Here is a 22,942-nt window from a genome sequence, read left to right as displayed (position 1 = left end):
AGATTCTCCCGGGCTGACAGTCACATCACTGTAATAATGAAGGTGAGTGGGCCAAACAGCATTTCTTGCTTGTGACTCATGTGTTACATCAACCAATCATAATATCTCGTTATCCTTCTGGGAATGCTACTTCGCAAACATATCAGGCTTGGCATCATAGAAACAGCCTCTGACTTTGCTACATGCTGACTGAGATTAGACTCACAAATAATTAGACTTAAACAATTGGAGCCCACAACTCTTAGGCACAGCTTCTTAAAAAAGGTTGGAAATCCTGTTTTGAGATGTATTGTTCTCGAATGGTTGATAGCTTTTAATGATTACTTCATGTAACATTGTCCAAAGGAATTCGATTTATGAAACTTTGTACATTTCTACATCATTAGTTATGAAAAAGAATGTCAAATAATAAAACAGATTCTTTGTTACAATGGAACAACAGTGCAATAGAGAACTGAGTTTAATGAGGCAACAAGTCTGTAAAAAGTCAGAAATTCAGCAGCTTGCCTGTCCTCTGATGAAATGGGTAACAAAGTTCAGTTCAGTTCACTATAATAATCAGTGGGTGACAGCAGAATATCCCAATGGTCGTGATTCAATCCAAGAATGAAATAAAAACATAACAATAAGAACACATGAATGGATCTTTCTTACCTGAGTTGCCATCAAAGATAACTCCATCATTCCCGGTTGAATGGTTGCCAGACTGGCGCCAGACACTGGAGACCAGTTTGGTGGAGTGGAGAAGTTCAGCAGCCAGTGAGAGCCAATGACGTTGCAGGGCAGAGAGCAGAGCCACACTGAGCCAACTCTCACCCTAACCCTGTATAACGCCTGGAAGACTGAAGTAGGTCATGTGTGACACTATGACAAAATGTCTTTGAGTAAGAAGATGCCTATAGAATCCGCCCGTAGGATTCTTCCTTTCTCCTTCCCTCCTCCCCCTCTTCTTTCCCCCATTTTTGCTTTCCTTTGGTGTGCGAGTTGGGGTTGGCATCTCCCCTTCTGTGCTTTAAGTGTGCCATGCAACCCTCACAAATTATTGATGCTGCTTTGGATAGGGCAATTAAACTCTTTTGACATGTATACTCACTGCTGCATCTTCCGCTTGTTCTGGGATGTGCCTGCAGCAGAGAACGCCTACTCAAGATTCCCACCTGAATTAATCATTTCCATACGAGTTTGACGTTGACCAAAAATTAACTTTCCCATTTTTTCCAGTCTCTTTCTTTGTTTGATTTCGGATTTGAACTAACTTTACGATGAGACATATACGATTATTATAGTATATAATAATCATACATAAACATTTAGAGGAGACATGGTGGCTCTTTATGTGGCTTGACCTGACACAAATTCAACCTACATAGTGTCCATATGGTGTATATGTGTGAGGGCCATATGTGTGTATGTGTGTTTACTTAGTCCCAAGATGCAGGTTGTAGACCACTGTAGGGGTTTCTGAATCATTACTGTCGCATGAAAGACCCCATTATAACAACCCCTTCGTCCAGCCAGGAGTCCAGCTGGTGAGGTTGAAATAATTTGCATTGAAGGGAGAGAGAGAGAGAGACAGCAGCATAGGAGAGAGAGAGAGAGAGAGAGAGAGAGAGAGAGAGAGAGAGAGAGAGAGCAATGATAGAGATACAGAGCAAGAGAGAGAGAGAGAGAGAGAGAGAGAGAGAGAGAGAGAGAGAGAGAAAGAGAGAGAGAGAGAGCGATGATAGAGATACAGAGCAAGAGAGAGAGAGAGAGAGAGAGAGAGAGACAGATCCACAAAAACCTTTAAACACAATTCTGAGTCATATGGTTAATGTTCGTTTAGCGTTGGTTACAGGGTTAGTGTTATTAAGTAATTGGATCAGTGTAACTGTGTGTAGATAAAAAAGGACACTACACTAGTTAACATGGAGGGCGTTCAGTGTGCTGTGGTGTAGGTGTTGTTGAATGCAAAAAGGAAAAGAAAAAGCAATAGAAAGAGAGAGAAGACAGACCTGTGGGAACCTATTGAACCTCTCCAGACTTTTCTCAAGTGGGCCGCATTAACCTGATAACCCTGTCACAACAACACAGGCACACAGGTGGCAGCAGGAGAGAGTTATTGGATAATTTGGGCCTGGAATAAGAACCTCCCTGGCATTTTGGATAGATAATACTTTTTGGTCATACATTATATTAAATTCCTGAAATGATATCTAATTAATATGTCCTATGTTGCCTTTTGGGGGCCCTGGTCCCGAGGCTGCTGCTTATCTTGCCTAATAGTTAGGGAAAGTTAGGTATTTTTTTTGCCATTTCCTGAAATAATTTATTATCAATATTTTTACCATGTGTTCCTATAGGTGTCTAGAAACATCTCCCAATTTATCCACGGCCAAATCCTCTGGGAATCGCCTGGAGAACCAATCAAAGTTGGGGTGCCAAGAGGGCCTGGGTAAAAGTGTAAAAAAAAAAAATACCAAAAGTGCCTTTTGAAATGGCTAACTAGGGTTTTTTACGGGTGCTAATCTATCCCAGTCATTAGTTTTGAGTAAAAATGATTCCTTAACCTTGAAATATTGATTTGTCAAATTTAACCTCTGGATTTTGGGTGGAAATTTTAATCGGCACATTAAATTCGAGATAAACCCACTCTGAAAATCTTTTTAAAAGACACTACAGTAATGCAACTGCTATACACATGCTCAGTATAATTACCTCTCTGCATGTGGAGAAGAAGCAGGATTGTTGCGAGAAAATATAAAGGTAGAGGGTACTGGTATTTTTGCAGCCGCTTTTATTCAAAGTGTGCAGATTGAACCCCGGTCTCCCGGATGTAAGTTGAAGACACTAGCCACTGCTCCTACACGCCCACAACAAAGTTACTTTCTGACATGGTAAGTAAATCATTTTGCTTTCTAAAATTTAGTTGACTATACATTTATTTATAGGCCCCTACATCATTTTATCTCTTAGTTACAGCCTAAAATGAATGTTGCTAGCTAGCATCCAGCTTAGGTTAGCTGACATTAGGCTAATGTTTATTTACCTTAGCTAAATAAACCATTGTAAATAGTCTCTGTGTCATTGATCAACATTAATTGTGTTGTAAATTGTGTCATTTTATAGTGGGCTCACTATATGATTCAAAGTGAAATTATTGTTTATAGTTACACATAGGGCCCTATTTTAACAGTCTGAAACGCAAGTGAGAAGCGCCAAACGCAAGTTGCTTTGTGGGCGGTTCTATGGCGATGTTGCTATTATACCAGCGGGTAAATGACTCTTGCGCCCGACGCAAATCTAAAAAGGGTTGCCCTGAAGTAGACTAATTACCCGTAGGTGAGGTTTGGGCGTAACGTGTAATAAACCAATGAGAGTGCCATCTCCCATCGCCTTTAAGAGCCATAAGCGCATTTGAACCTGATGTACTGATATTTTGACAGCACGTTTGCAGTCTCCGATGAGACAGATCCATGACCACATGAATTTCAAACTTCAAGTGACTCAGTTTATGGCCAAATAATACGTCCTAATTCACACATAGAATAGCGTTTCATTCTACAACTTCAGAAATACTGAGTCGTCATGTAAATTTCGGCAAAGAAAACCTTATAAGCTTAAGGCTTATAAAAGTTATAGGCTTGTACACGATGTCTGTTTCAAGAAAATATGTGTTTGCTGTACAGTGTTTGCAGATGCATTGATTTAAATACAACCTATTGCCGCTGTATCAGCTGTTCTTTCACAAATAATTTAACCAACGTTATCATTTAGGCCTACTCTAAACTGAGAATTTGTTTTGGAAGGCTGGGATATAGCCTACTTTGCTCGAGTTTATTAGTTTAAAGTTTGATTGGTCACATGTTTGCAAAAATAAAGTTTTACATAAAGTGAAATTAAAAAGAAATAAGATAAAACAATAAGAAATTAAATGATTATTATTATTATTATTATTATTATTATTGTTATTATTATTATTATTATTATTATTATTATTATTATTATTATTATTTTAATGCATGGCATAGCCTACTACAGCAGTGTTTCCCATACATAGACCAATGTGTGGCAGAATTGATTGTCACTGAATCAAAACCGAGCGCCAAAAGAATTATTCTGCTTTTATTTTCTACGCGATTTTGAAATATAAATATCGTTCCGTTGATTCATCTCCGCATAGCACTCTTTCTCCCTGTCATTCTCGTTCACACACGCACACAGAGACAAGCGCGCATACATGCCAATGGTGCGCAAGTACTTATTGGTAAAACCCGCGTATGCACACGCACTGACAGCGGATTCGCCCGCTCCTCCTCTCAACGCGCCTACAAAGGAAAACCCGAAGCAGCGAGATATGTGCGACTAATGTGAAATGCGGTTATAGTTTTTATATATTACGGTGTTTGACCCCCAGCCCGTTCTGCCGGCGATTTGAATTTGCTCTGCAGTAGGGGCTGGAGATCGGGAAGATCGGGAGGTCTCCCAGTGGGCCGGTCCACTTTAAAATGTATTTTGTGCACGATTTCTCGATTACTTTCTCGAATGAGCAATCGCGAAATGCCCCCCTCCTGGCTGGACTCCTCGTCCAATGTAATTTCCACTGCCATTCATCTGATCTGTGGAGACTTGGCAAGAGTTTCACTTGACACGAAGCAGTACCCCTCAGTAGACAGCAGGACCAATACACAGAGCCAACTTGCTCTGATTCCTGACAGCCTCAAGCAGTCGCTGAAGGCAATTGTAAAAACTGATGAAAAGGTGGCAATGTGGGGACAGAACCTGCTGAAAGCAATCCGCCCTCGATCAGGAGTTATGCCCTCCCAACTTGAACTCACAATTCAGCTTGACCACATGTTTACATCAAAGTGGTTGATTGACCGTATTCATCACTTAGGATACTCACTTAGGATCATATATTGAGCTCAATCACTACAAGTATTGTTACTTGAACGTGAAAAATGGATGTGGTAGCATGGACCAGGATAGCATAATCTCAGATGAAGATGTTGTGGAGTATGAGGAAGCAGAGGTCGATGCAGGCCTATCTGCAGAACAGCCAGAGGAGCAAGAGGAGCCAGAGGAGAGTGGTGATGGGATGCATGAAGAAAATCAGCAACCATCTGCCCTCTTTGTTCCTGCAAAAAGCACTGTTCATCAATGTGTTGGCGATAATATAGATCTCAACATTGTGTCACTACAAGGAAACACAGCATTCCATGCAATGGGCATGATCAGAGTAACTTCTCCTGCTCCAGCAGCAAGATGGGCTTCACGCAACCATACCAAGGAGGAACATTGCAGTTGAGGAAAAGGTAGCAACTCTCAAAGCAACAGAGATGAAAATACTGTCCTTTGTACCAAAAAATAAAGCAGGATTGGCAGACATCCGTTTGGTTCCCATAGCTGATCACCACCAAGACCCTCTAGCTTTGAAGTCAGGGGACATTGCTTGGATGGCAGGATGGGTTATCAAGAATTACATGAAAATTCATGAAAATTCATGAAATACATATATCAAACTGAATGCAAGAAAAAGTCCCTCATTGAGTTTCTTCCAATAATTGAGGGTGACCCAAACGAGTACAGAACCATCTACACTACTCTAATGGAGTGCCTACGCAGTGGTCAGCAGAGATGGGACAAAGTCACTGTTTGGCAAGTCCCAAGTAAGTCCCAAGTCTTGGCAGTCAAGTCCGAGACGAGTCCCACGTCAAGACAGGGAAAGGCAAGTCGAGTCCAAATCAAAGACACACCAAAGCCAAGTCGAGTCCAAGTCCAAGTCCCAAACTTTTTCAAGTCTTGAACAAGTCACCATGTATTTTTACTTAATAATGTCATTATTAGGCTATTGATCATAATTTCAACATATCACTCTAATGTACAGTCATTTCTTATCAATAGTTATAATATGTTCATTGTTTCTGTCTTCAAATGTGTTATGATATGCGCATGCGCCGAAATCTTATGTTGTTAAAAGTAGCCCAATAGGGTGGGAAAACCGCCCAATCTGGCAACACTGCCTGAATGTCCTCAAAATGTAGCCCAATAGGGCGGTATAAAACGCCCAATCTGGCAACACTGCTGAACGTCCTCACCTCCAGCGTCAACGTCAATCAATGAGACTAACTGAAACGAAGCCGATATGAAACTTAAACTGTAATTCTGAAGTAAGCATAAATGATATCGAAATTCACTTTAGATATTATTGAAGATACGAGTGTGTAGATTTGTTATATTTTTTGAACGAAGGAAAACGGTTGAAGAATTAGTAATTTAGTTACGATGTCTTAAGTGTCAGAGGCTGGCCGGGCGGCTTCAATGGGACCAACTCAAAACGCAACCGATATGAAACCAAAACTGTTATTTTTAATAAAGTATAAACGATATCGAAATTTCGTTTTGACATTATTGAAGTGTAGATTTGTCTTTGCTCGCTGTTTTATTTTCATCTTCACGAAAGTGAATGCGTCTTTGGTGTCTAGCCCTCTAGGCGGGAAATAGATTAGATATCTAAAACAATAAATGTTTTGGACTCAAGACATGTCGAGTCATTACAAGTCAAAGAGGCAAAGTCTGAGTCAAGTCGCAAGTCAATAGCAGTCAAGTCTAAGTCGAGTCGCAAGTCATGCGTAATTTTGTCAAGTCGAGTCTGAAGTCATCAAAATCATGACTCGAGTCTGACTCGAGTCCAAGTCATGTGACTCGAGTCCACATCTCTGGTGGTCAGTCTCCTGCTGACATCAAGTTTGACATGCCAATACGGCTGAAAGCAACTCAGATAGTTCTCCAGTCTGACTTGCCAATCGTCACTAGACTAGGAGGGATTAATCTCCTGAAAAGCTTCCTGGGCTCTATCAGGGTTATTATGGCAGACTCAGGGCTGCAAGAGCTGATAGAGCTAGTTTACCCAGGCAGCAACACTGCAGAACACATTATCTCAGGCAGGGCTTATGCTAAGGCCATCCGGTTTCACCTTCTTGCATCAGCGGCAATAACCAAGTTTGTGCTGAAAGATGTTGTGTTCAGCGAGCAGGACTATGAAGACATGGGGAACTTTATCAGGACTGCAAAATAAATGAAAAGAGGTAATTTGAGGAGTGAGCGTGTCCCAGACCACACAGGTCACCTCAGCTGCATCATTGGAATGCTGAACACCTTTGCAGCAGCAGGGCTCCAACAGTACGCAAAGGGAGCAAGGCTCTATGTACAACAAATGCAGCAGTGAGAGGACTGTCCCATGTTCCAGGAAACTCTATCCAAGTTCACTGGGTATGGCAACCATGTAGTCTGGTTCTCAGATCATGAGTGTCAGGCACATGAACTGACATCACAATAGAAACCACACTCATGCGTGAGGCCAAATCCTCAGGCCGTTTAAGCAGAGGGCAGTTCCGGACCAAATCTGCTCACAAGTCTTGGGTTCAGACTCTCAACCACTTCTCATTCATTCACCAGGAGCTTGAAGGAGTAACGAACAAACGTGGGCTACCTATCCACACAGACATCACAAGATCCCAGATGGAGAAAGACAATGACTCTGTTAATGCCATAGTTGGATGGTTGGAGGAAGTCTACCCCTTTGATTCCAGACGGGACAGGAAGACCCTGGTATCTTTCTTGACGGGGTTCAGCAGCACTCCCGGGGACTCCTCAATGCTGATCAGGCAGAGGAGGTTGGCAGAGCCATACAGGCCAAGATGGATAGGAAAACTGTTCTTGATACAATGTAGTGCTGCACGATTAATCTAATCGCAATCGCGATATCAGCCTTTGCGATTGTATTACCGCAAAAGGCTGCGATTTAATAAAATAATAATAACAATAATAATTTCTTATTTATTCTATTTATTTTATTTAGTTGTACTATTGAGAAAACCTAATTAGTTTGCACTGCAGAAATGTCTTAATTTTAAAAAATATATATTCATTATTATTTATTTAATTTTGTAAAATATTGTTATTTTGAAAACAGTACTGTACACATTTTTTAGTTTTTGTATTTTTTATGGAACTAAATCTGTGCCATTGGATTTTGAAAATAAAGCCATTGAATTCTAAGCACTGAATACTTATGCATGGAAATAACGTATCTGGATTTTTTTGCCTCTGAATTTAACTCAATAAATCATATTCAGCTTTATTTTTCAATGTTAAAAAATTCAAAATCAAATATTCAACGTTAAAAAATTCAACGTGAATATTTTCAACGTCCCCAAATTCAACTTGCAAAATTCAGCTGCAATATTCAATGTCTAAAAATTCAGTGTTAAAGCTAGGGTGGGTAATTTTGGAGGAAACAGCCGTTGAGATTCCGTTGTGCTCTCTCTGGTCCCTCCCTGCCACGCTCTACCTGCTGTAGCTCCTCCCTCCGAACGTCAGTTATGCGCGTTCATGTGAATTCAGTTACATTGATAGGAAGACGAAACACCATGTCAGATTCCGAGGTTATTAAACATTAGTGCTGATAACTACATAAGTACATATTGAGCAAGCACAACAGTGACATCAAAGATAAACATTATCGGGATAAAAAAAAAAATATATATATATTTGTTAAAATGACACAGAAAGCCAGATTACACACAAGGAAACCGTCACTTTAAAGCGATCGCAAAATTTAGCAAGGCTGCTGCTAGCTTGCAACAACGTTATAACAATACATGGAATATCATATGCTACACTTCCTGTAGCTGTCCTTTCAACAAGTGTCTTTCCTCTTTTTTTCGCTTTCTTAGCGGTGTTAGTTGTTGGTATCCGGGGAATGGGAAATTTAGGGGCCGTTGATGAAGACATTGCTATTCATTTGTTGTCGCCGTAGTAGTGCAAAACTGTCAGACTGCTAGGCTCGTGAACGCTCACGCAGGGACGCACCAACGTCGTTGCCAAGGTGAACGGACAGTCCCACAGCCAATAAGAATGGAGAATCAGAGCCTCGCTCTGATTGGTTAAAGTGTACATGAGCGGTGGCAATTTTTGGGGGCGGCACACAGAGGCAGGGGAGAGCAAAGTAATGGGCAGATATTCTCAGAGCACTTCACCTACATATAGCTGACTGGCTATTATGACAGTTTTGCCAAATATTACAGTAAAAAAATTACCCACCCTAGCTTTAACATCCGGGGACCAAAGGAAGAGCAATCGATCCTAGATGCTAGATCGCGGTCAAGCAAGGAGAGTGGGAATAAGAGCGTCACTCACTGGTTCTTTCTTTCTTGATACAAACGTTAATTCTAAACAGCATTTTGCACAGTAGCCTATAATAGGAAATGCTCAAAGGTTAATCAACGTCATTTAACGCTGACTGTAGCTTTTTATGGGGAGAGAAGCCACCGAAAAGTGTGACCCTAGGGGGCGCTCTTGCACATTTTCTGCAACATGCACGAGTTTGAAGCGTAGACAGGCATGAAGTCGTTCATGTTCGGAAACATGCCCAAGCTTAAAACTTAACGTTTGTATCGTCATCGATCACTCGGATTGGGGGTATTCTTTTTGTGACACCGGATGCACTTTAAGTGGCTGGAGCAAAACGGTTGATATGCCTCTGTGGTGGCATAACAAGAGCGCAACGAGTGCGCAGAACCAACACTATTCCGGGCTCTCAAGGCGATTCCCAGAGTATTTGGCCGTGGATAAATTGGGAGGTGTTACTAGACACCTATAGGAACACATGGTAAAAAAAAGCTATTGGTAATAAATTATTTCAGGAAATGGAAAAAAAAAAAACCTAACTTTCCCTAACTATAATAACGAAGCCCTGATTTTAATGATGGGTTTAACAGCCGTCCTCCCGGCGCTCTTGTAAAACGAAAGACTGGATATCGAGGCTAGGTTTCAGCCTGCCTCCAGCTACCAAACGAGCGAGTCAGTTTCGGCGCCCCCTCCTACATAGGAAGGGGGCATTTGAATATTACCTCCCACTCCCCAACTCCCTTCCAATCAGAAAATCGCTAGGATTTTGCGGACCATTGGACGAGCTGCATCGGCGGGGGAAACTCGGCGCTAGCCCTGCAGCTAAGCTCCGGGAGTAAAATCCCTTTCCCTGGCGCCGAGCTCACCCCGCCGGAGCTGCCGCCGAAGCTCTGGCGGAAGTCGGGAGGAGGAGACATGGAGTAGAAAGGGATTGTACTCCCGGAGCTGAGCTGCCGGACTGCCGCCGAGTTCCCCCAGCCGGAGCTGCTCGTCCGCCGGAGCTGCTAGTCCGCTGGAGCTGCCACCTAACTTCGGCGCCAGTTCAGCTCCCGGAGTACACCGCCAGACTGCAGCCGGACGGCTTCGACGGCGGCCGGACTGCAGTCCGGCAGCTCCAGCGCGGGGAGCTCGGAGGCAGTCCGGCAGCTCAGCTCCCGGAGTATAATCCCTTTCTTCTCCATGTCACGGTTCATGGATTTCAGAGAGTCAATGCCAAAGTTCCTTCCCCCCAATTCTTCTCAACCATGGCCGAGATATCCCCCACTACAAGTCTTCAATTATGGAAGTACCAGAGACGTCAGACACAGTCTTTATTATTCATAATATCATCCAAGGCGCACATAGCTTTTGGCCGTGATATTAGATATAATATATAAATACCTGTATATAATATTATTATTGTGTTATATTATATTATATTATACACATATAGAGCTCCAGGAGTCAGCAAACGGCAATCCCTTCTCCTCCATGCTGTGGTTCAGTCTGACAGCTCATTGGTCAATGGGCAGCAGCTCATTTGCATCAACGCTACAGACACCAGAAACAGCGCATTCTGAAGGGACTAAAACAGAGGGGAATAGGGGTAGACGATATTTTTTTCCAAAAAGCTATTTCCAGCAAACAGCTTCAAAAACATGTTTTCTGGAACTCAAATACTATGTTTACTTGTTGGGAAAACACCATAATATGTCGCCTTGAAATTCTCCAAGTCTAGTCAAGTTTAGGGAATTCAGTGGGTTGCAATCTGCTACCTCACCGCTGGATGCCGCCAAATCTCGGACACTGGACCTTCAACTGGCCAGGACTCAAAAATAAACCCTATCTAGGATTCCCTTGTGAACCCCCAATAGCAAGTAGCTACAGTTATCAACTAGAATTAAAATATTGATATTAAATCGGATAACTAATAACATTCGTAACCTTTTGGGGGAAATAGTTATTCCCCCGTCACCCACTGTGCTGAAACATGCGCTGTGACATTTGTTCAACGGAAAACAGACAAGGATAAACCGGAAAAAAATAAATCACTTCCGCCTTCACAGACCGCCGTCCTAGTTCGACTTCTCCCTTAAGGCTGCGAAATTAGGATCTATTATTTTACCTTTTCTGTTTCAACACTCAACGGCATTTAAATGGATTACTCCGCGACACACAGTGGGTTCAGACAGCGTGAGTGATGCCCCGTGTTCAGTCTGGTTCAGTAGCGATCACTGAACGCTCATTTTATCCCCAAACTGGACCTTGTAGGCCTACATTTGACCAACCTATGCCATTTGTCACTTCGTTATAATGATCGTGGAAGGAGTAAGCGTAATATGTTACGTTTGTTACTGTCAAGCATATTGAAGGATTGTTACAAAACAATGCATGACTCGAAAAAAATCTCTGGATGAAACATTAATTTGTAACAGGGTATTCATTGCCTGCGGTACCTCGAAGGTATAACCCTAAACGTTAACCTTACTGCATCGCTTACTGCACCCAATACTGCACTCAATACTGCAACAAATACTGCACTCAATACTACACCCAATGCTATACCCAATACTGCACCCCAAACTGCAATCGAAACCTCGCGAATTACTGCACCCAATACTGCATCCGATCTGATTGCAATTGTCAATGATGAAATCAAATAATGTTTACCTAAAGGACAGAGTTGTGTTCTCATCAAGTAGAAGAATGCATGTGGGGATGTTTCTCCCTTGTGACCGGTTTACCCCAGGCACAAAGGTTAACGTTAGTCAAACCTATGAACAGTTAGGGTGGCTAGACAATGCAAGGAATAGGAAACAAAGCTTAGATAAATATAAGGAAAAAACATATGTATTTTTCCATCATACCATCAATCGGTTCCACATCCACTAAAGACCAACAGAAAAATGCATTCAACTTCCTAGTATGGATACAATACTCAGTGGATAGTAATTTCACTTTGTTTTGTATCCAATTCCCTGTGGTGTTCGTCCTCTAGAGCCGGCCATGCGTCTGAGGAGCCTCCCAGCTGACGCTCCGGACCCCAGTCCGCTATTTGAGGACACCAGCAGAGTGAGACCAGGAGCTCAGCCTGGGGGCTACAGGTGACTCAGACGCCTAGCTTACCACATGCACTCACCTGAAAAGTGTTGTCAGGCTGGATGGCACCCAAGAAGAACAGGTGTATACTAAACAGGCCTGTTAAACATGAGCGGACGTAGCTCATGTTTTATTCCATTTATTCCATTTTTGATCAAATTATTTGTTTAAGGGGTCAACTGTTTGAATGCCCAATGGTAAACAGTAGTAAGTTGCTGTTGTGGAACATGGTTGTCCCACAATTGCATCAGTAAATAGAATTGCGGAAAAATTCACTTATGCAACAGATAAGTAGAGTAGATAAAGAACCCAAAGAATGATCACTTTCCACCACTTAATGTTGATGGAGCCAAAATATAGTTAACCTAAAATCAGTTTTGAAACCATTTATTTTTTTGCTTTTACCATTATTTTCCATTCTAAAATGTTAGGTTTGTTATGATGTTTACGTCAACAGGACCCAGCCGGCTGTGCCTCCAGCAGGGGCCTATCCTGGGCAGACCATCCTGTCAGACCCCATGTCAAACCTGGCCATGGCCTACGGCAGCTCCCTGGCCTCCCAGGGCAAGGAGATGGTGGACAAAAACGTAAGACTGACTCACTCTGACTCTTGTTACCTTTAAATAAGAATTGAGTTTAGCATTAGTTTGATTACGTGGCAATAATACATGTCCATAAAAATAGAAACAACAATTGTCGAAGTTGTTGTGCACCACCGAAATACTGAAGACGTATATGGACAGTGAATGCAGTTCTAGGATGAATAAAGTACATCTGTGTGTGTGTGTGTGTGTGTGTGTGTGTGTGTGTGTGTGTGTGTGTGTGTGTGTGTGTGTGTGTGTGTGTGTGTGTGTTGCAGCTTGACAGATTCATCCCCATCTCCAAGCTGAAGTACTACTTTGCAGTGGACACAGTGTATGTGGGGAAGAAGCTGGGCTTGCTGGTGTTTCCGTACTTGCATGAGGTATGAAGCCTCAAAGAAGAGCGATCAAGCCAGTTGCGTGCCCTTATTTCACAACTTAAACGTTAAGTCCTGCAATACATTGTAATAGCGGAAATCCGTAGAGGCCTTCCTTATTTTGGGTTCCGTTATTTTGTGATCCCGAGATCAACAACTGTTGTGAGAGCATTATCAATAAAGAAAGGTGACATTGTTCAGTTGAGTGCCACTGCATGCAGCTAAAATTGTGACATTTAGCGGCTGTTAAACGTCTTTTTATCCAAGTTGGGACAATTTCAGCCATTAAAGCCAACCTGACATATGACGTCAGCTGTCTTCAATGTTAAGGCTCTCGTGATCATGTTATTCTCTCGTGATCACATGCTGGTCACGCGATCAGTATGTCGTTATGTTATGAGATAATGGCACCCAAAATAATATTAATGCACGGCCTCTACGAACTTCAGTAAAAACCCTAACCTGAAACATTTATGTTCAATGTATGATCATTTAGTGATGATCTTCCTCTTATCACAGCTTATAACCATGGTCAACATGACTCACATATCTTTAGAAGACCAAGAACTGAGTGTGGAAACAAAAGGTTTGGTTCCCCTAATGAGTGAGATGGTGGCTGTGGTTCTGCTCTGACTGGTGTTTTACTGTAGAACTGGGAGGTGAGCTACCAGCAGGACACTCCTGTGGCACCACGCTTCGACGTCAACGCCCCCGACCTCTACATCCCGTTCATGGGCTTCATCACGTACGTCCTGGTCGCTGGCCTGGCTCTAGGAACGCAGAACAGGTATGTGCACACACACCTCCCTACCTCCTGGTTCCCTGTGACATCGCCATAGACTCGGGACCGATTTATTTTGCTCAAGTTACTCGCTATCGTTGTAGTTCCTATGTTTGTCTTGATAGCTAGTGTCTTTGGACTCGGTTCCTATTTTATAATATATTTTGTTTGTCTTTCTTCTTGAGAGTGTGCTTTTATTTGTATCTTTTACTTCCTTTCCCCCAGCGCTTTCTTGGAAAACCTTTTTCTAAGTAGATTTATATTTATAAATGTTTTTATGTAATAGTAAACCTTACTCGACCCGAGTCCCATGCCCTAAAATATATGCAAATTAGGCCTCCCAAGTATGTCATGCAAAAGAGGACCCAATAATATTTTTTTGTATACACCGATTACATTAAGTCATTCAAAGATGGAGCCTTGAATGGTGAACACACCGTTCCTTGTCTTGCCAGGTTTTCGCCAGAGCTGCTGGGAGTTCAGGCCAGTTCAGCCTTTGTGTGGCTGATCATGGAGGTGCTGGCTGTGCTGCTGTCTCTGTATCTGGTCACAGTTAACACTGACCTCACCACCGTAGACCTACTGGCCTTCTCTGGCTACAAATATGTTGGGTATGTGTTGTCCTAGTGAACTTTTAAGGTACTTGTATTGATGATGTTTATTGTTTTCTTATATGACGATTAAAGATCTATTTTGTTACCGTATTTCCCGCACTATAACGCGCACCGGATTATAAGGCGCACCTTCAATGAATGACCTATTTTAGAACTTTTTTCATAAATAGGGCGCACCGGATTATAAGGCGCATAGCATAGAAGATACTGCAGTCAAACGTTTGACTGGGGATGCGTTATGCATCCACTAGATGGAGCTGTGCTAATTGTATAGCTCGTCACGCGCAACGCAACTGTGAGGACGAGTTGCTGCATTTAGCAGATATAAAACTGGAACCTTTATGACAAAAAAGTAAAACACAATTACGCAGTTCCAAACCTTAGATTTTTTAAATATCTTGCAAACGTGAATGATACAAAGTAGAGCATCGCACCCTCGAATCTTGTAGTGTGGCCAGTCTTCCGCCCGATTTCCTGGCTCTGTGATCGTATAGTGTGACCTTCCTAATAGTGGAGGAATATCTGTCGTGTGGTCTGAACCAGCCATAAAGGGAATGTCAACAAAACAGTCAGACAAAGTCAAACTTTATTAAGCGTTCTGACAACTTTGTTCATTTGTAAACACGAAACAGAAAAAGAAACAGTCTTATACCGCTAATTCAAACGTTAGCATAACTCAAAATTGTTCAGTTACTTTTTCCAGTTCATTCCACAAATCCCTCGAATTCTTCCCCTTCAGTGTCCGAATTGAAGAGTTCGGCGAGTACGGCATCCAACATGCCGGGCTCCCTCTCGTCATTATCGGTGTCCGTGTCGCTGCTGTTGTCTGGCAGTTCAGTGATACCTGCCTTCTTGAAAGCTCTGACCACAGTTGAGACCGATATATCCGCCCAGGCATCCACGATCCATCGGCAGATAGTGGCGTAAGTCGCCCGGCGCTGTCTCCCCGTCTTGGTGAACGTGTGTTTGCCTTCTGTAATCCACTGCTCCCACGCAGCTCGCAGTCTAACTTTGAACGCCCTGTTGACACCAATATCTAGCGGCTGGAGTTCTTTAGTTAACCCACCCGGAATGACGGCAAGCTCCGAATTGGTTTGCTTCACTTGTTTTTTGACAGCATCGGTGATATGGGCGCGCATGGAGTCGTAGATCAACAGGGAGGGAGCTGTGTGGAAAAATGCTGTGTGCACTGACTACGATAGCCGTAATGCTGCAAGCGGTGTGGCTTTATTGTAGTCGTAGTGAAACATTTTATTATTATTATTAAATTGTTTTTATTGGTTTTTCATACTGAAACATTTTGACAGAGCGCCGTTTACAACCAGTATGGATCAACCAATTAACCAATTGATCCATATATAAGGCGCTCCGGATTATAAGGCGCACTGTCGTTTTTTGAGAAAATTACCGGCTTTTAAGTGCGCCTTATAGTGCGGAAAATACGGTACATTAGTACATTTGTGCAGTTTTTAATGCATTTTTTTTTGTACCCTAGTCTCTGAACATTTTTAATTATGTGAATATTTTGTAAGTTAAAAAAAGTTATTGAGACACAATTCAGTTGAGAAATCCTTCCAAACTTTGTTTGCTCTCTGAGGGTAATGAATCCAGAGTTTGGCGTATTTGTAAACTGTAAATAAGAAACACTAATTGTAAAATCTGTGCCATCTCCCCAAGCTGCAAAACTGAAAACCCACTAAAATCTGTAGAACAAGGCGTAAATCATGATATAATGAGGTCCTCTCTCTCGCGCTGTTTCATCCCCCATCTAGTATGATCGTCGGAGTGATCGGAGGCCTTCTGTTTGGACGGCTCGGATACCACCTCTCCCTGCTGTGGTGCTGTGCAGCTATCGTGGTCTTTATGGTGGGTAGTCCAGATCTACTGTAGAGTCCGTGTGCAGAAGCATTTATTTCCAGATTATTTTGTTTATTCTGACCGTCCATGAGCCTGACCTATTTTACCCTGCTATGTTCACCGCTGTCCAGATCCGCACGCTGCGTCTGAAGCTGCTGTCTGAGGCGGCCGCAGAAGGACGGCTGGTGAGGGGAGCCAGGAATCAGCTGAGGATGTACCTGACCATGTCTATAGCTGCAGCGCAGCCCCTCTTCATGTACTGGCTCACCTATCACCTCGTCAGATAAGTCTCCCAGGTTCGCGTCCACTGGCAGAACAGAGCGGAGCTCTGGCCCTGAGAGTGACAATGTGACGATTAAATCGACTACGCGGAACACAAAAAAAAACCTACAACATCTATTCTTGGAACGCACGCAAACAAAGATGTAGCACAATGCACAGAACAAAGACAGGATTGTCCTCATAGATTGTCCGTCCTAGAAGAGGCCCCTCTAAGGATTGTGTCCTTAGAGGGGACACAATGTCCTCTTATAGCGACCATCAGTGTCATTGATAAAGCCGACTAAGTATTCGGCTTTATCGTAGTATTGTTTTGTTGTTTTCTTTCCGCTTTTTTACTAGCCGTTTGTATATATGTTTTATGTAATGCGAAAGTATGTTTCTGTAGCTTTTGTAATGTCATGGTCTGCGACAACACAAAAAAACTCACAGAAAAAGCACACTGAAGCCATCCCAGCCCCAGTCAGAAATAACTAGTCTTTGTGTAAAACATCTGCTCGTTCAACGGCGGTGGCACAACTCAAAAGCCTTCGGCAACATTATTTTGTCGCCGAAGGCTTTTTGCTCTGCTACTGCCTCGATGTTGGCCAGGAGGCACTTCAACAGAAGGACATTTTGAGGCTTCCCACTTTGTGTAAAAAAAGAATCAACTGTTTTGTTGTTCTTCCTAATGTGATTCAGGGCAGACATGTTCATGGATGTCAAGATACTGTTATAAAAACTAGGTATACGGTAAAGAATTATTACAACCCAGGTTTTAACCATTAGTATGCATATTTGCGTTAATGTCACTATTAAATGCCAACGGATACATGTTATGAACTATGTGGACCGATGCCAAGTTGTTTTTGATACCGTTTTAAAGACCAGGTTATTTATTTCATTTTCATATTGAAAGATATTATGGTTGCCTATGATTTGTGAAGCTTTAACCTCCCTCTTACTAGATACTTTAATAAATAATGAAGATTAATTACATTTGACATGTATCGCGTATGTCCTTATGTCTCCCTTGTCACTATAACTGAAAAGGTTTTTTGTTCTAATTATTACTACATCTATTTAAATCACAACCTATTTCTACTATCCCCTTCAGAAAATGTGGATCTACATGAAGTAGGATTTGTTTTAACATTGCTATTAAAATGACCCAATTCCAGTGTTTCTCTCTTAAAAATTCAAAACCCTGAACACATCCTTAAGGTGCGTTCAAAAGCAAAGTGAATATTCTACTCCCGTTAGCACAAGCAATCCCATGCAAACCTCAAACTTTTCTTGTGTGAATAATTCAGCATCAAGAAAAATTCCCGCCAAATTTCAAATATTTAAACTCAAGCAAACACTTGATAAAAGAGAATCCACGTTGTTTGTGTGAGTAGAGTTTGCGCCGCGCCATTTCGAGCCATTTTTGCCGCTGGCCGAAAATGTGCATCTATGCGCAGTTGTGCATTAACTTTGTACGTATTTGCTCCTTTGCTTTTGCTGTGAACGCACGGTTAGAGGTTGTTTGAATGTGTTCAGTTCTCATTTATTTTGATAACGTCCCGATAAATATAATACTGCGTTCTTTGCCAAAGTAAACTGACCCTTTTCTATCTATTAAGGCAAATGGCTTGTTTTATTTCAGGCATTTAAATATATGTAATAACAATTTGTTTACAGACCTCTTGATAATAAACAACTATGGATACAAGTTCTTTATTTTTCTTCATTGGAGACATTTAGATTTGTTGCTTAACTAGTTCAACATGCGTCAAGGCCTATGTCTGTGGATTATGGCTTGTGTAAGCAGCCTCTGGGGATCCTTCATGAAGCATGGATCAATCCCCTGCATTCTTGTTCTGGAGGAGTCCAGTGGAAGCCACCTAGCTGGAGGGTGGCAGCTGAACCTAGGTGAGGTGTTCCGTTATATGACAACCGAGTCCCACACCAAAATATAGAATAGCTACGTTGGTCCACAGTGGAAAACGTAGTTGTTTCACAATAACTGCTCTGAAATGGGAGAGCCTATGTTTTTATGACTATTATTTTCTATAACGTTCCCCTATAGGTACAATAAACAAATAAATAAAGCTAACAAGGTTCATTCTAACAAGGGGGAAACTACAAGTGATGAAGGCACAATTGTGTTTTACATGAACAAAGAGTGAACGTAAGCTGCTTTCACACCGCCGCGCGGCAACTCGCCGCCTCCATTCATTTCAATGAGGGAAGGGTGGCAGAGGGGAGGCGGTTACAAAAGCGGCTGAAAACCAGGACGTGGTTGCCGCCCATGTGAACGCGCACAGATTTTGCCCTACCTCTCAACTTTCATCGTGTTGAAAGTTTCGGCGGCAGCCGCCCGGCAGCAGCAGCAGCCGCCGCTATTGAAAACGCCTGGCCCTTCACACCGCCGGGCTGAACCCTCCGGCAGCGAGGCGGTTATAAGGGCGGTTGCCGCGCGGCGGTGTGCAAGCACCTTGGGTGTAACGGTACACAAAAGTCACGGTTCGGTGTGTGCCTCGGTTTTTCATTCACGGTACGGTACGGTACGGTTCATAGTTAAGGGGAAATTTTTAAAAAACTGCTTGTTTGTCAACAACGGAGAATGGCCGTAGATCAGCAGCAATGAAAACACCAATAAAATTGGGTATGGCATTTGCATTTCTGAATTCCCAGACAGGGGTTGTTGTAATAGTGTCGTGAGCTGGGTTTGCACAGCTCGTTTTTTTCCACAGCAACAGTGATAGTAACACCTGAATGGTGCCTTTTCAACTGCGTGTGCTCGGGATGTGCATTTCTGGCAAAAAATACTATTCGATATTCGCTGAGAAGTATTCGAATAATATTCGAAAATCGCTCAATCAAGAACTCCCCACGCACGCACGCACCTCGGATACTCGCACACACAATGATACAGGGAGAGGCTTTTATGATTTGTATGAAATCAATCTGTTTATTTCAACAACTGCACCATCAACCTTTAACATCAAAATTATTTCAACGTGGGCTTAGGCAGATAGACCTGCTCCGAAAACGGATCGCTATTTATTTAATTAATTATTTATTTATCTTACTGAACACAGCCTGCATGACGGTGAACTAGACACGTCAAAAATATAACTTCACACGGTGTCTTTTTACAATTTATTTGTTACCAGCATTGGTAATGTTGATCAGCAGAGTAATAGTCCGCCAAAGACGTTGACGTCACATAGCAACCGAGAACACTATTCACCACCGGAAGTTGTGACGGCTCATGCAAGTCAACAGAGCGTTCAACAGCATTGAGAAGAGCCGTGTAATAAATAGCGATAGTCACATTCATTATTCTATATTCTACGTGACTCCAACTATTCGACTATTCGACGACCGTTGCCCGCTATGTACGCCACATTTACGTACCGCGGTACACCTCTGTAACCGCTGCAAAGTGCCTGTACCGTGACGGTTCGGTACAAATGTGTACCGTTACACCCCTAGTGAACGTCTTAAAAACGAAATATACCAGTGGGTACCAGTTGGGTATCTTGAGCTCAATAAATGAACCCAATCAACGGATGTATGGTGTGACTGAACATCTTAAGGTGTGCTTTATCATTCCTCCCAGAAGCCTCCACTGTGGTAAATGGCTTCCAACAGCCTGCTCTTTAGAGCTTCGTTGTTGATGTGTCTCCTGTAGTTGGGCGGCATTAACAAGGAATGGCAGGTGAGGGCTTCTGGGAAATGGAGTTCTGTGGCATTGGGCAGGATCGCCACTGTCATCTTTACTTCTGTTATACCGATAATTGGTACACGATCCAGACCTGTGAGGAAGACGGATGGCAAGGCCGGTGGAGATTAAGTTACAAAGATACATAATCATATGACCACTAAGTTACGTAGCAGCATGTTTAATACTTACAGAGAAAACGTTTCTTTTCGTCCTCGGTCAGTTCATCAAACACCTCCCAGAAGGTTATGATAGTGGGATGTGTTTCGCTGTACTCTCCTTCATGCAGTGTGTTCTGGGGAAGTTACAGACGATTATTCAACATTTCAATTGTCTCATCAAACGCTTCTATCCGAAGGTACCGCAGTGAATCCAGATAAAACCCTGCCGAGTTTTAGAAAAGAAAGATGTCATGTGAATTGTCAATTATAACTTACGACCAAATCATAACCTTAGTCTCGTAGCCGTTTGGTTCTTTCTCGTTCTCTACATATTCTTTTGCTCTTTCTTCTTTAATTTTCTTGTTCTCTCTATTTTTTTTGTTTAACGTTCTCTATCTTTCTCACAATTCTAAATCTTCTCAATCTCTACGTCTTGTTTGTCGTTTTTCTAAATGTTTCCGTCCTCCGTTTTCTTTCCATTATTTCTCGCCTTTCATCTTTTTGAGATGTCCTCACTTATTTCTCACTTATCTTCACATTCTGAATGAAGTTCACTCTCTTTGTCTACATTTTTGTCTTTCATCACGTTCTCGTTATTCAGCGTATAATTCTCTTTTCTCAATATTCTCATTTTCCATCTTCTGCCCTCCATATTTTTTTCTCTGTTTGCAATTTTCATATTTTTCTCCATGTTTCAACAAAATACTTTTTTCCATTCTATCTTTTTTTTGCATGCAATCTTTTTTCTCTTTCGTATTTTCATATTTTTCTTATAGTTTTTCTTGTGTATATATATAATATTAAAAAAGCTGAGATAGATGTTCTTGTGAAACCAGCAAAGTACTAAAACATTTAAATAACAGGAAGTTCAGGAAACAACTGCATGCTGATATAATGATCTCTGATATAATGAATAGTGAGTCACTTGTTATTCCAAGTAGTGCAGACCTGCTTCATCAAATTCCAGTCAGTGAACTCCTGGCCCACCACCACGCCCCGTTACTCTTCTGGCTGGAAAAACTCCACCCCCTCTCTGTTGCACACCTTGAAGAAGCCTCTCTTGAACTCTTCGTACACCTTCTCAACGGATTTGTTGAAGGCATAGTTGATGTAGGCGTCGACAAACTCTCCTGTGGATGTACAAAGTGCTATGCTTTAGAAAAAGCACACTTTTATTGGTAAGCACCATTTGAACATGGTATAAATATTATTAACAGTGCAGGGGAGGGCCTAGGGTTCTTAAATAACATTTAAATGCCTGGGAAACTATAATTAGTACTACTGTTATACAAACAATAATAATGTATTTCGGAATCTGCAATGGCTCACTAGCAATGTTGTCCATACATGTTTCATTGTACATAAATGCTCCACTGAAATCAAATGATTTCATGTAGATGCACAACTAATAACCTTCAGCAAAGTCCTTATCCCGGTTTACCAATTATGTTAAGACAATTTGGGATTAGCCGGGATGTCGTTCAGGCCAGTGAAATTAAGGTTCTTGGTTTTAAAGAAAGGCAGAGAAGTGACTTAAGTTTACCACCTTAGAAAAACAAATCCCTACCATCTCCGAGATCTTCCTGTGAAAGCCTGGCGAATATCTTGGACAACAGCCTCAGGGATACAGAGACTATTTAAAGGTTGTATCAGCGATTCTAGGGCGAAACATTAATGATCACATTCATCTGCTCTTTCCTCACGATCCGCTAACTGCCCGCCCCATAAGCAGGACGTCAAAAAAACGCGTCTCTGTAGGCAGCCTATGTTCCGAGATCGTACACAAAAACAAATACTACCAACCACTCAAAACCAAGATAAATAGTATTCCCACCAAACACTGACAAGGGGTGGGTGTTGTGGGGTTTTGCGCTGCGTTCATGATAGTATTTACTGGATGCACGAAACACGGAAGGGAGGGAGAGCTTACTCTGTTTGTTCGGCCTGCTGCAAATACAAACAAGTGACGTCACCCAACATCGCTGATACAACCTTTAAGTACTGTTGTGAGGAGATGAAGTGCTGACCGATTTTTTCCAAGATAGGACTTCCAGGAAAAATCAAGGTGTGGATTTACCAGAACAGGATCCTGTGGTCACTGCTCCTCTAGGTGTTCCTGGCCTCACAGTATCAGACCTGGAAAGGGCCAATACCTTTGGGAGTGGCATTGCTGCATCGCACTCTATGGTAAAACCTGCAAACTCAGGCCCCCTCTGAAATCCTTCAAGAAGGGGTTTCAAGGTTTTGTGTGCGAGGGAGGTGCTGCAGTTCCGAAAGTCAAGCAACCCTAAAGTCTACCGTGCAGGGGTACGGTAGCAGTCAAGACCAGTAGGAAGTGGAATTAGGGAGTGG

General features: G+C 42.3%; 1 protein-coding gene across 1 annotated transcript; it reads left to right on the top strand.

Annotated features, from left to right (window-relative positions):
* Window positions 1–11,211: 11,211 nt before the first annotated feature.
* Window positions 11,212–18,391, top strand: yif1b (Yip1 interacting factor homolog B). Its single transcript, XM_079733891.1, has 8 exons — window positions 11,212–11,343; window positions 12,149–12,254; window positions 12,707–12,836; window positions 13,109–13,213; window positions 13,858–13,994; window positions 14,444–14,599; window positions 16,375–16,468; window positions 16,591–18,391. The coding sequence occupies exons 1-8, from the start codon at window positions 11,307–11,309 to the stop codon at window positions 16,744–16,746; spliced, it is 921 nt and encodes a 306-aa protein (XP_079590017.1). The 5' UTR covers window positions 11,212–11,306; the 3' UTR covers window positions 16,747–18,391.
* The last annotated feature ends 4,551 nt before the right edge of the window (window positions 18,392–22,942 follow it).

Source organism: Pollachius pollachius, assembly GCF_949987615.1.
Source record: "Pollachius pollachius genome assembly, chromosome: 3".
In the NCBI taxonomy this organism is placed as follows: domain Eukaryota; kingdom Metazoa; phylum Chordata; class Actinopteri; order Gadiformes; family Gadidae; genus Pollachius; species Pollachius pollachius.
This window is presented reverse-complemented; position numbering and strand designations above follow the sequence as displayed.

What these genes read in the sequence shown, in the direction of transcription:
- yif1b (XM_079733891.1), top strand. Translation starts at nt 11,307, where the DNA reads ATGGATTACTCCGCGACACACAGTGGGTTCAGACAGC. An exon ending in ACACAGTGGGTTCAGACAGC is followed by an intron (nt 11,344 to 12,148) that starts GTGAGTGATGCC and finishes TTCGTCCTCTAG; the next exon opens with AGCCGGCCATGCGTCTGAGG. An exon ending in CAGCTATCGTGGTCTTTATG is followed by an intron (nt 16,469 to 16,590) that starts GTGGGTAGTCCA and finishes ACCGCTGTCCAG; the next exon opens with ATCCGCACGCTGCGTCTGAA.